At 40.9% G+C, this 13,554-nt stretch overlaps 1 protein-coding gene, 2 non-coding genes and 2 pseudogenes across 3 annotated transcripts in view; 3 read left to right on the top strand and 2 right to left on the bottom strand.

Annotated features, from left to right (window-relative positions):
• Positions 1-401: 401 nt before the first annotated feature.
• Positions 402-598, top strand: LOC114547523 (uncharacterized; annotated as a pseudogene).
• A 937-nt stretch (positions 599-1,535) lies between these two features.
• LOC114547511 (small nucleolar RNA U3) lies at positions 1,536-1,742 on the top strand. The gene has a single exon (XR_003691180.1). It is a non-coding gene; the product is annotated as a small nucleolar RNA U3 (small nucleolar RNA).
• Positions 1,743-3,110: 1,368 nt separating this feature from the next.
• LOC114547529 (small nucleolar RNA U3) lies at positions 3,111-3,316 on the top strand. Its single transcript, XR_003691187.1, has one exon. It is a non-coding gene; the product is annotated as a small nucleolar RNA U3 (small nucleolar RNA).
• Positions 3,317-7,501: 4,185 nt separating this feature from the next.
• The window catches only part of exoc3l4 (exocyst complex component 3-like 4), a 30,696-nt gene continuing 24,643 nt past the window's right edge, over positions 7,502-13,554 (bottom strand). The window contains exons 12-13 of the mRNA XM_028565175.1: positions 13,066-13,187; positions 7,502-8,984 (exon numbers count right to left, since the gene is read on the bottom strand). Of these exons, the coding sequence (XP_028420976.1) occupies positions 8,771-8,984; positions 13,066-13,187 (336 nt within the window). The 3' untranslated portion in view covers positions 7,502-8,770. The remainder of the gene's footprint in view (positions 8,985-13,065; positions 13,188-13,554) is intronic.
• On the bottom strand, positions 9,740-9,936 carry LOC114547530 (uncharacterized; annotated as a pseudogene).

Here is a 13,554-nt window from a genome sequence, read left to right as displayed (position 1 = left end):
AAGTTCTCATCCCCCTCAGGGGTGTTGCCTCTTCCTATTGGTGGGCTTTTACTCCTGGTGAAGTCCTGAATTTAACAAAGACACTTTTCCTCCTGATGGTGAATGAGTGTCGTGGAGACTTTGACTTATTAAAGTTAAATGAAGGGGACGAATGATTCATATAAAATGTTTTGGGGGTTTACACGTCTGTCTGGCCTCACGTGACATTAAACTTGTAGTAACAGAAAATACAAGCCAAATGCCAAAGAAACAGTTCTTTTACTTGGAATATGTTCTGACAAGGAAATAAATGAATCTGTTACTGAGTGTAGGAGGAGTGTCTTAGTGAGTGTCAGGAGTTGACCAGGAGTAGAAGTGCTCGTCTCCACACATAAGACCCTGAGAAACATCCAGAACAAACCAAGACTATACTTTCAGGGATCATTTCTTTAGTTGTTGACTTGAGAAATGTGTTTCTAAAGAGTTTGGTCTCGCTGCCCATGATGAAGAGTTGAGATGTTTCCTTCAGAGCAGGAAACTGGTGGGAAGAATTTGTTTCTTCTCCACTGTTGAAGACTGGTCAGAGAGACTCTGAAGGAGGAAACATGATCTGAGTGGAGCCTGTTGTGTCTAAAACCAAAATTTAAGTAGTAAAGTTGTTTTTCAAATAGGAAAGTGTTTTACTTTCTTTTTGCAGTTTGGTTGACTCTGGCTCAGCTGATGTTTTCAGAGGAAATGTCAGAATTGTCTGTGTTAATACTGTACAGTATTCTATGTGAAGTTTCTAATTTATTTGGGTTAAAGTTTCAGCATTGAGGCCGCGTCCTTTTCCGTCCATCAGACCAAGAACAAGAAATTTCCTTTGTTTAGTGTAGGGAAACCTTGAAGGTGTTGTATCTGCCTGTGTTTAGACTGGAGCTTCCTTGTGACAGCAGGGGTTTAATGGGAAAACTGAAGGCAGCCAAATGGTTTCTGCTCTCTGTTTTTTGGTTAATTTGTAAGTAAACGTACTTTCCGCTTTATTTCGTTTGCCATTTCCCTTCTTATTTTATCACCACTTTGAAGCGGTCCAGTTGGTCAGTTATGACAGAAGACAAACAACTTCTCTCCTTTAAGGTGGTTTATTAATGCTGGAATAATAATATAACTTGTATACAAGGAGTAAAGCAAAAGGATAACATGACTCTTCCTATTGGTGGGCTTTTACTCCTGGTGAAGTCCTGAATTTAACAAAGACACTTTTCCTCCTGATGGTGAATGAGTGTCGTGGAGACTTTGACTTATTAAAGTTAAATGAAGGGGACGAATGATTCATATAAAATGTTTTGGGGGTTTACACGTCTGTCTGGCCTCACGTGACATTAAACTTGTAGTAACAGAAAATAGATGCCAAATGCCAAAGAAACAGTTCTTTTACTTGGAATATGTTCTGACAAGGAAATAAATGAATCTGTTACTGAGTGTAGGAGGAGTGTCTTAGTGAGTGTCAGGAGTTGACCAGGAGTAGAAGTGCTCGTCTCCACACATAAGACCCTGAGAAACATCCAGAACAAACCAAGACTATACTTTCAGGGATCATTTCTTTAGTTGTTGACTTGAGAAATGTGTTTCTAAAGAGTTTGGTCTCGCTGCCCACGATGAAGAGTTGAGATGTTTCCTTCAGAGCAGGAAACAGGTGGGAAGACTTTGTTTCTTCTCCACTGTTGAAGACTGTTCAGAGTTTCTCAGAGAGACTCTGAAGGAGAAAACATGATCTGAGTGGTGCTTGTTGTGTAGCTGTAAAAACTAAATTTGAAGTCATGTGAACTTTAGTTTTCTAGCAACCCAAATTGAAAATTTGCATGCTCTACAATTCTACATGTTACTTCAAATTGTTGCAGCATGATCCCCTCTAAATAGGCTATAAGGAGGATAAAGTTTACAACTGAACCACAGTTTATGATTAACATGTAGTTAATCAGAAATCACTTAGAAAGTGATGGCAGCTTCCAGGCTTGTGTTTTGATTTTAAATGTTTCTCACTTCTCACTTTGTTTCTCTTTTCACAGAAGAACAACAAGTAGATTGTATTTAGGTTCTTATGCTATGTTCACACCGCAGGTCATAATGCTTAATTCAGATTTTTTGCTCGGATCCGATTTTATTTGTTTGGCTGTTGACGTTACCTTTTTAAAATGTGGCCGATATCAGATTCCTGTATGAACTGTTTGCGGTTTCGAACTGACCTGTGTGTGCAAAAGACCAATAACAATGACATCAGTCGCAGCACGCTGTTGCACTAAAGCCATAATGAGCGCATACACTTTGCTTCTCTCATCTACACGGACGCAGCAGTTCCCATTTAGGAGATGCGCCCGAGATGCCGCAGCAACATCGCCCCCCGGTCAAGACGCATTTATTACTTTGCCGCATCCCGAACAGCTCCTGCTGGCGTGCGCCAGGTAAATCCGCCGTTATAATAGCAATCCGCCATGGAACAAGAGCGCCTGCTCTTAAAGGGAATGTGAGATGACGCTCTGATTGGTTTATTTCACGTTACGCCCAAACGACACCTAGCTACTTCAGACCAACCCATTTTAGATTTGCGTCGGAAGAGTCATTTATCCCGCCGGTATCATTGCAACAGCGCCCGAGATCCGCCCACTTTTCGGAGTTTCTCAGAGAGACTCTGAAGGAGGAAACATGATCTGAGTGGAGCTTGTTGTGTCTGAAACCAAGATTTTATTGGGAAAGTTGCTTTCTTAATAGTAAAGTTCCTTACTTTCTTATTACATTACATGACACAAATGTGGGCCATCCTACTTCACCCTGGAGCTCAGTAGAATGGACCCTTTCTTTGGTCTAACAGAAAGTTCTCATCCCCCGCAGGGGTGCTGTCTCTTCCTATTGGTGGGCTTTTTCTCCCAAGGCCTGTACTATGAAGCAAGATCAACGTGTCCTGGACTTCTTTTAGTAATCCGGCTTCACTAACCCTAACAACTGCGGTCCCGGATAACCGATGTCACGAAGGTGGTTATCAACTAGTTCAATCAACCCAGGTTTGTCCAATCTAGAGACGCGCGCGTTCACATAAAAGAGGTGGTGTTTGCACATCATAAACAATGGCAAACATCTACCAGAGCCGCATGTACTATACTATACTTCAGGGATCATTTCTTTAGTTGTTGATTTGAGAAATGTGTTTCTAAAGAGTTTGGTTTCGCTGCCCATGATGAAGAGTTGAGATGTTTCCTTCAGAGCAGGAAACTGGTGGGAGGACTTTGTTTCTTCTCTGCTGTTGAAGACTGTTCAGAGTTTCTCAAAGAGACTCTGAAGGAGAAAACATGATCTGAGTGGTGCTTGTTGTGTAGCTGTAAAAACTAAACTTGAAGTCATGTCAACTTTAGTTTTCTAGCAACCCAAATTGGAAATTTGCATGTTTTACAATTCTACATGTTACTTCAAATTGTTGCAGCATGATCCTCTCTAAATAGGCTATAAGGAGAATAAAGTCTACAACTGAACCACAGTTTATGATTAACATGTAGTTAATCAGAAATCACTTAGAAAGTGATGGCAGCTTCCAGGCTCGTGTTTTGATTTTAAATGTTTCTCACTTCTCACTTTGTTTCTCTTTTCACAGAAAACAACAAGTAGATTGTATTTAGGTTCTTAGGCTATGTTCACACCGCAGGTCTTAATGCTTAATTCAGATTTTTTGCTCAGATCTGATTTTGTTGTTTGGCTGTTGACATTACCTTTTTAAAATGTGGCCTATAGACCAATAACAATGACATCAGACGCAGCATGCTGTTGAACTAAAGTTAGGGAGGTTATGGAGGAAGTAAGAATTTTTGCTTTTATTTCAAAATGTTTATGTAATGGCAGCTGTAACATTAATGAGCAGGTGCTGAGAAGGAGAAGAATGAAGAGAAAGAGAGCCAAATTGGCTATTTCATAACCCTATTATAACCCTTTAACACTGCAGCCACGTTCTCCTGTGTCCCCGTTCTTCCATTTCGTTTGCTATTTTTGCAAAAACGGAGCTATTACGGTATGATCCTTCTAGTTTTGATTGAAGTATCTCCCCATACACTATTAGGTCTAACACCTCCCTCTCCCTCCATTGACTTGCTCCATCACTGTTCTCCATTTTGTAGGCAAATCCGCCGTGGTCGTTTTCACTGCTGCCGCATTGAAAATAAATCTGACCTGGGTCTGATTCAGGACCAAATATGGAAGAGGTCTAAATCTGATTTGAAAAAATCTGATTTGGGCCAGATTTGAGTGTTCACACTACTTCTCAAGAAGTCTGACCTGGTCACTTGACCCCCCCCTTCCCCTCCCCCCAAAAAAAAATCTGATTTGAGCCACTTTTACCTGCAGTTTGAACGTAGCCTGAATAGATTAATTTGGACTGTAGGGGATTTTGACACCAATGTTCCCCTCACACAACGTCACCAGAGTCGACTGATGGGTTTGATTTTCACTTCCTGTCTTGTTTACAGCAGCTTCACATTTTTGTTAAAGCCTCAATACTCTGAGAAATGTGAACAAACAGAAGCGTACTGTAACTGTCAGGAATAACAGGAAACTGGATAAAGGTCTGGCTGATAGCCAGAGGTTAAACAGTATTTTTTTTTTTCTGATTCATGACTTTCTACACATTTACTTTTTTGTTTCTGAGTTTTCGCTGGAGCCTTCACACCACTACATTGTTTTGATAGTTTTGCAGCTGTGAGTAGCTACTTTTACAATGGTGTGCATTCCAGTGTGAGACAGTCACACTCAGCAGTGTCCAACATCACACTCAATTTCAGAGATACTATTTTGGAGCAACAGTTCTGTTTTTACAGCTATCAGTCCACTCAGAACATGTTCCACTCAGACCATGTTCCACTCAGACCATGTTCCACTCAGACCATTACAACCCAGACACTCATGTCTAATCAGGCCATGTAAGTGAAGACACCTGCACAGGTGCATCATGGGTGTGCATGGGGCTTTGAAGAAGCCAGTCTTTTGACCATAGGTGCATCTCACTCTCTTTCTATAGCTCCTCGCTCCTCCATGGAACCGGAAGATGTTCTGGCCCTCCTTCATGAAGGCCTTCTCAAAGCCCTTATTTCTACCCCGAGGAGCTAGGATGCACCAGAGCAGCCTAAAAGTCTTTTCTACTTCTCCACTGTTGGAAGACGTGGTCCAAGTGGACTGTGTGTATTGTTTAAAGAACAAGACCTGATCTGCTCAGGTTGAAGTTGGGCATAACTAGGAATTAACTTGTAATCCTTCAACTCTCAGATCTAATAAAAATGATTAAAGTTGCTGCAACAAAACTAACAAGAGAGGGAAGGAGCAGTGTGCACATAGCCTCGTGAGACCGTCCTGATCTCGCGAGCTCCAGTTTTCCCCTCGCAGATCAGTCTGACATCTTGAGGCAGAGAAAATTTGGAGCCGTTCGCCAAAAGACCGAGCCACTCAGCGTTGGTTTTGAGGCGGTTTTAGGTGGTGATAGACAGATGGTTTATCCAATCAGCTAACCAGTATTTTCAGTCACCGGTAGCCCTAATTCTGTTAGCTGCTCGCTAATGCTTTTTTCTCTTGGATCCTTCTTTTGGAATATGGACCAGGAACCTGAAATGGGGTCTTTTATTCCTAAATTCTCGTTACACAAACGGCAAATATCATTTACCGACATGTTGCTTGCTTGCTGAGCTAACGAGCTATGCTTTGCCTGCAGCAGCAGGGGCTTGTGGTTGTATTTTCATACGCTTCGTTGATCTGATTGGTTGATTTGGCCCGTCTATCACCAACATAGGTGATAGACAGATGGTTCATCCAATCAGCTAACCAGTATTTTCACCCCTTCCCAAAAGTTCTCCAACGGAAAGTTCCCAGATGGATATGCCGAGCAAATGCGAAGCAATCCATCTGGCGGAGTCAGGTTAGTGTGCACATGCTCTAGCGGAGCTCTTATCTGGCAGAAATGAAAACACCTGTGTGGGTCTTTACAGAGGTTTGCAGTTATTCTGGCTGATTCAATGCAAGTTAAAGATTAAATGTCAAATGTTTTTCATGTCATGTAACCCTTTAACTGGAATGGAGAAGTTAAAATTGCCCCGTGTGATTATTTATTAACAGACTCCCACTGTTCCTTTTCTTTCCTTAAAGTTGAACCTGGACAGTTTTTGAACGTTTCCATCTTTTCCATCGACGTGAAGCTACATTTTCCCAACCTTACCAAAGGCCACTCTGTTTGATCTGCTTTTGACTAACAAACTGATATCTGAGCTTTGTGAGTTGCAATTCTACAGCCAGACACACTCTGCTTTTGTCCATTGTTACACAACGTCCGTACCAATTTATTATCAACACTTTTTTATCACATTTTTCATAAATATGTTGCAACACCTTCTCCCCACCGAAACTAGTCTTCCAACTTTTCAACATTTGTGACAGTTTTGGCTCTTTTATTTATTTTTTTTTTTTTAATTGTTTGATATGTTATCCTTGAAGGTATCTAACAGGAGTATGGTAGCCTTGTGGTGCGTGAGATAAGATGACTATGAGTGTCTGTTTCTTTACTTTTCCAGTGAAAAGGTGAAAATGCCCCAAAATAATCTTAAAAAAGGAGAAGTGAATGAGTGGATATCAAAGACTTGGGTTTCTAAGGTCTATGACAATATATTTAAAGTGAATCCACAGATGGCCAACATTTCAAGATTTTACATTTGACCATTGACATCAAAAATGACAAGTTGTTAATGTTACTTATGAGGGTTGAAACGCTTCCTGCTGTCTATCTGGGTTTCTAAACATGCAGATGGAGTCGTGGGAGATTCATGAGGCTAAATGTGTTTCATGTGTTTTATTAAAAACAACAAAAAGAGATTAAATAGGTTTTAGGTTATATTTTCTCTCTAATCCATTTGGCCTTCTTTTACACTGATGGGAAATCTAACAGAAGCATTACATATTTAAATCCATAAGAACCACGGTACCTTAACATGTGTCACAGGTCACAAACAGTTTAAAAACCCTGATCCTGAGATACTCAACTCTTCACCCGTCTCCCAGTTGATGACAATCATACTTACATAAACTATTTACAAACACAAGACAACAGATTTATGATTAAATAAATAGGTAAAATGTGCAAAGAAAAATCACATTAAGCTTAGACAATAGACAAACATATTTCACTACAGAAACTCCTCATATTAAAGTATGGGTGCACGATATATCGACTGGATATCATTATCGCGATATCACGTTGTGCAATATTATATCAAAAGTGTTGCGATAAGTCTGCAATATTTTTTAGTTTACTTTTATTGTTTCTAATATGTCCTATTCTGTAGACATGCTCTTTATTTATTGTTTTTATGCTGTACCACCAGTAGACACATGTCCTGTTCTGTAGACATGGTCCTTATTTATGTATTCATGTTGGACCAGTCCAATATGACCAGTCAGTTGAAATAAACCTTTTGTTGTAAGAAAACTTGTTTTATTTGTTATGAATCTATTTGGATGCGTTTTCCCATAACTTTTGTAATTTTACATATGTTTAAAAAATATCGAAATATCGCATTTGGTCAATATCGTGCAACCCTAGATTAAAGCCATACAAAGACAATTTGGAGTGCTCATGTGTGATAGATGTCCCGTACACTGTCTGGTCCCATCCGCTCCAGCAGGTTAGCACACGAGACGTTCACATGCAAAGAGTTTTCTACAAAAAATGTTATCAGTTGATCTGACACGATAAACTCAAACCAAGGTCCAACACAGCCGTCAAAAATAGACAATAGCAGTACTGTATAATTGTTGAAGTTGTTGAAACCTGGCTTTTATTTGTTTGAGTTTCACATTCATTCAGCATTCACAACCTTTGTGAGTGAATGTTATCTGGACTAGTTGGTGAAAATTTTTCCACCCAGAAAACCATCCTGCAGTTGCTCACAATGCTGGAAACACTTACTGTAATGTGAGTAACACAATACATGCGTCACATTTAATATGCTTTGTAAGTAGTAACATGTGGAATTTCTACATTTGTCAGTGTGTGAGAGGAGGCTTTTAGAAGAACAGAAGTTCCCTCGTCATTAGTGTAAAAACAGTGGCCATGTGTTATTAGATTCATTTTTACTTTATTTAAACTTCATTTAAAGGCTACAGCTGGTGTGAATATATTTTTCTGTCGCGAAATCCCATGAAAAGACCAAAACCATGTGTTTAGTTCGAAACTTTCCAATGCAAATCTCTAAAAACGAGTCACAGTTTTACCACAAACTGTGACTTGACGAACATCATACGTGCATTGTGCAATTCATGGCACAATTCATACAGGATCAAAAAAATTATTTGTCCCTCACTGTTTACAACCGTACATATTTTTTCCAAAATAAGGTCCCATGGTGGCCTAGTGGAAGGGGAGGGACTTTGCCTCTCTATATAATGGCGCTTTCACACCTGTAGTTCGGTAGCCTTGGTGTGATTTGGGGTTGAAGTTGTGATGTTGTTGCATTTTTCATTTGGTTGGGTTAGCGTTCACGCTGCATTTTGTCAAACACAAAACATTGCAAACAAAAGTCCTGCGTTGGAAACGAGTGAAAAGAGAGAGAGAGAGAGAGAGAGAGAGAGAGAGAGATGATGATGTCACACAGAAGACCAGCTATGTGTGCTCAGAATAAGAGCAAGGACCTTCATTTGTGTCAACCAGCTTAAACAACTGTAACTTTTTCTGTCACAAGTCCACCTGTGGAGCTTTTGGTTTTCCTCCACTCAGCGACTGGTCCTCCACGCTGCACTAGTTGTCAGGCAGCAGGAAGCTGAGGCAGGAGAAAGGCAGGTTGGAGAAGCAGTCTGTGTTGACGGTGACCTGCATGTCACCAAATAAAACTTGGTTCTTGTCGCCGCTGCCCAGCTTCTTTTTGAGCTCCGTGAGCCGCTGGAGAATGAGCCGGTGTTCGCGGCCTCTCAGTAGACCTCTGAAGTACAGGACAGCAACCAGGTGCTTCCTGCTGCAGGGGGAGAAGAGGGAAACGCAACGCATTCAGTGATTTTATTGATCAGTACCATTTTACACAATTTGTCACTGAGTGTAGGTAGGAGGAGTTGTAAAGTTTAAATTGAAGAAGCTTTCAGGGCGCCCAGATAGCGGAGTTGGTAGAGCGTGCACCCATATATAGAGGAGGAGGAGGGTTTACTCCTCGATGCAACGGCCTGGGTTTGACTGCGGCCCTTTACTGCATGTCATCCCCTCCTCTCTCGCCCCTTTCATTTCTTTAGCTCTGCTGTCAATAAAGGCCTAAAAATGCCCAAAAGATAATCTTAAAAAAAACAAAAAGCTTTCAAGACAGATTGAAATCCTATTCCTCAAGAAACAAGTTTGAGACGGTGTTGAAAAGGTGTAAATGCATCTGTCTCTCCAATGTACATACATAATCTTTACTCCACAAAATGCAGTCGCTGACTGTCTGACGTTCTTAATAATTTCATGGTCTGTCTTTGTGATAACTGTAGCTAAAACTCCACCTAACTTAACCTTTTGTTCTCTGTTCCATTAAAGCAACAAGCACTGTTTAACTATGTACCTTACTATGTAAAATAAGAGCAAACATTCTGACATCTGCACACAAAAGGTTGTTTTTAGATGCAGAAAAGTGAGCATCACAAAATATTAACTAAAAGTCTGAATAGTTACCCAAAATTCTGTTGCAACACATACTGTAATGTGGTTTATTTTAATGATTGTTTTCACAGCTGCACAACAAGCTCCACTCAGATCATGTTTCCTCCTTCAGAGTCTCTCTGAACAGTCTTCAATTGCAGAGAAGAACCAAAGTCTTCCCACCAGTTTCCTGCTCTGAAGGAAACATCTCAACTCTTCATCGTGGGCAGCGAGACCAAACTCTTTAGAAACACATTTCTCAAGTCAACAACTAAAGAAATGATCCCTGAAAATATAGTCTTGGGTTGTTCTGGATGTTTCTCAGGGTCTTATGTGTGGAGACGAGCACTTCTACTCCTGGTCAACTCCTGACACTCACTAAGACACTCCTCCTACACTCACAGCGTCATCAGAGACAGACAGGCTGACAGCAGCATTAACACTACGGGCACTATTTTAACGATCTGAAACGCAAGTATCAAACGTGAAACACAAGTAGCTTTGGGGGCGTATCACGGGTGCTGTTGATACCGGCGGGCTAAATGACTCTTGCGCCAGACACAAATCTAAAATGGGTTGGTCTGAAGTAGCTAGGTGTGGTTTGGGCGTAACGTGAAATAAACCAATCAGAGCGTCATCTCACATTCCCTTTAAGAGCAGGCGCTCTTGTTCCATGGCGGATTGCTGTTATAACGGCGGATTTACCTGGCACACGCCAGCAGGAGCTGTTCGGGATGCGGCAAAGAAATAAATGCGTCTTGACCGGGTGGCGATGTTGCTGCGGTATCTGGGGCGCATCTCCTAAATGGGAACTGCTGCGTCCGTGTAGATGAGAGAAGCAAAGTGTATGCACGTTGTGCACACGCTACATGATGGCCAAGCATGTGCCCCTAAAATAGCATCTGAATAACGCGCCACTGACTTTAGACTAGCGCATCCAGGTGTTCCTTACTTTTTTTTTTTTTTTTAAAAAGAACATTTGTTTTAACATTATAAATAATGAAATAACTTTTAAGTCAACAATCCCAACAATAAAAAATCCTCTGAATGAATCTCAGAGATCTCAGGTCAACTTCAACATTTCATTTTTTGTTGTTTCAGTTGTTTCAGTTTGGTTGATTCATCCATTCACATGTTTGCAGTTTGGTGAACTGCCACTCAGCTGATGATATCAGAGCAGAGCAGCTCAATGTTAATACAGTCTTCCATGTGAACTTTCTAGTTTATCGGGGTTAAAGTTTTAGCTCTGAGGCCGGGTCCTTTTCCATCCATCAGACCAAGAACATGACGATTCCTTTGTGTAGTGTAGGGAAACCTTGAAGGTCTTGTATCTGTCTGTGTTTAGATTGGAGCTTCCTCGTGACAGCAGGGGTTTAATGGGAAAACTGAAGAAAGCAAATGTTCTCTGCTCTCTGTTTTTTGGGGTTAATTTGTAAGTGAACGTACTTTCCGCTTCATTTCATTTGTCATTTCCCCTCTTATTTTATCACCACTTCCTCATTCTTCTGTCTATTTTGAGTCTATTTGGGCATGTTTCAGGTTTAAATGGAGGGATTTGAGTCCTTGGCAGCGGCCGCAGGTTCAAATCTGACCCACGGCCCTTTGCTGCGTGTCGTCTCCCCTCTCTCTCCCCTTTTCTGTCTTTAAGCTGTCTGGTCAATAAAGGCCATAAAAGCCCCAAAAAATAAACAAAATGGGGGGATTTCTGCACAGCTTTAAACTGTTGACCTCTCCATCTCCTCCAGGCATTATAGAAGAACCTTTGTTGAATACTTCCGCAATCAAAAGGGGAAACTTTGGCGCTTTTCAAGCATTTAAAATAGAACTTAAAATCAGGATGTTTATTAAATTTCATCACTCTGTGCTTTTTGTTGCAATATAACTGCTGCTTTTCCACACAGAGATTACATGCAGCCCTCTAGTAACCTCCATGCATGCTTCACTTTAACAAACCTGCCTGGTTTATAGGAAACTGACTGGTAGTGTGACGGGGAAAACCCCCGTCTTCAACCTGCATGACCTTGGCGTGCTCTGAGCTGAGCACACAAACCGCTGGGTCAAAACAACCTTCTGCTGTGATGGTAAAAGCTGACGTTAGTCCCGTAAGCTTTGCTGCTCAGCGTCACGCTCACGCCTGATTAAACCCCAGGTCTCTCCTGATGTAGTCTCACATTGTCAGACCTTCCTCCACAGCGCTGCGGAGGAGGGTCTGGCGAGTCCACACGGCATTCCGGGATGGGAGAAAAATGTGCTCTGGTTTATTGGCATTTCTTTAAACCAATCACAATCGTCTTGCTAAGCGCCGGACGGAGCCACGGTGCCTCTGCGAAATAGCCCCGGGAAGGAACTTGTTTTGGTGGAACGTGTACGATCAAAAGTAGTTTTAGTCGTGCAACAGAAAACTCAGATTGGACAGATAGTCTAGCTAGCTGTCTGGATTTACCCTGCAGAGATCTGAGGAGCAGTTAACCATAGTCTTCAGAAATACACCGGAGGTTAGAATTACAACACAAAGGAAGAGGAAGGTGACTGACATCTGGCCGAAATGAAGGACATCCAGCGGAATTTCCGGCGGCCCCTGAACAATCCCGGAAAAGGGGAACGTCGTGGATATAGACTACTCCTGAAGCTACTGGATGTTCACCATAAACTACAGTTACAACTAGCCCAAATCCTATGTTTCCTCTCACACGTTGCACAGTGGTAATATCATGTCCACTCACCCTCACATCTTCACTTTAATTTGTCTTAATGTTGTCATATTTTTATTAACAAAGCCTTAATGAAGGTTTATATCATTTTATACCATCTGAGAGATCATGCCCTGAGATAAATATGTATGATTTGTTTTGTGTTTTAACCAGAGGGGGAATGTAACTTAGTAAATGTACTTAAGTAACCTGTACTTAAGTACAGTACATTTTGAGGTCCCTGTGCTTTACTTGCGTATTTCCATTTTGTGGTATATTATACTTCCACTTCACTACATCTCAAATATCCTACTTTTTACTCCATGTATTTGCCACTATAGTTAATAGTTTAATTTAATAACAGATTAATTTGACGTGATGCTATTTTACATTTTGTCCAGTGGCAATTCCAATAAAGTTTACTCAAACAATGTTGACAAAAAGAGACAAGGCTGCATTACTTTGTGCAGTTCTATAATGAACAGAAGGTCAGAAGAAACAACAAAAAAAATTGGAGCTGCAGTTAGTGTGGTCACTACATGTACAAAAAATACCTCACCGATAATTCGGGGCTAAAGCAAGGCTTAATCTAAACGGTGTCTGCCTGCTTTAATAGGATACAGTAACTGTATGGACCCAATGGAAAGACTGCACTTGGATTTTTTAGGCTTTCTGCAGTGAATTCTGCTGGTGAGCCAGGTTCATTCCTACAGAAGGATTGAGCGAGTTAGAAATGCTTACCTGAAGTCGGGGTAATGCTCCACCAAAGGCTGCAGATGGATCTTTATGTCTGCCTTGTTTTTCTGTATGATGATGTTGCTCAGGTCGTCTCCTACAGCGTAGAGCCACTCGTGAGTCGACTTCTACCGGAGGAAAAAACAAAACAAAACATTTACAAATATGAGTTGAAATATGTTTGAACTGTAAGTATTGTGATTTTTAACCCAAGCAACCGAAAACAAATTAGGATTCGGTGATGCTTATGCTTTGTTGCTTATGCCAATTACAACCATCCACCTTTCAAATAAATTATATATTTAACCCTCTTATGTTTAAACACATAATTTAAATTTAAAATATCTCTCAAATATACACTGCATATACACTGTTGGTAAGCAACCTGTTATATTAATAATTCTTTATTTATTCCAGCACATTTGCACTTTTTTATTGCCCTATTGTCTTATTGTTGACGATCCTCATAGAGCTGTTTGTTTACATGCGTGAATG

The sequence above is a fragment of the Perca flavescens genome, chromosome 20, assembly GCF_004354835.1.
Source record: "Perca flavescens isolate YP-PL-M2 chromosome 20, PFLA_1.0, whole genome shotgun sequence".
NCBI lineage: Eukaryota > Metazoa > Chordata > Actinopteri > Perciformes > Percidae > Perca > Perca flavescens.
The sequence above is the reverse complement of the archived record's forward strand: the minus strand, read 5'-3'. Positions and strand labels throughout refer to the sequence as shown.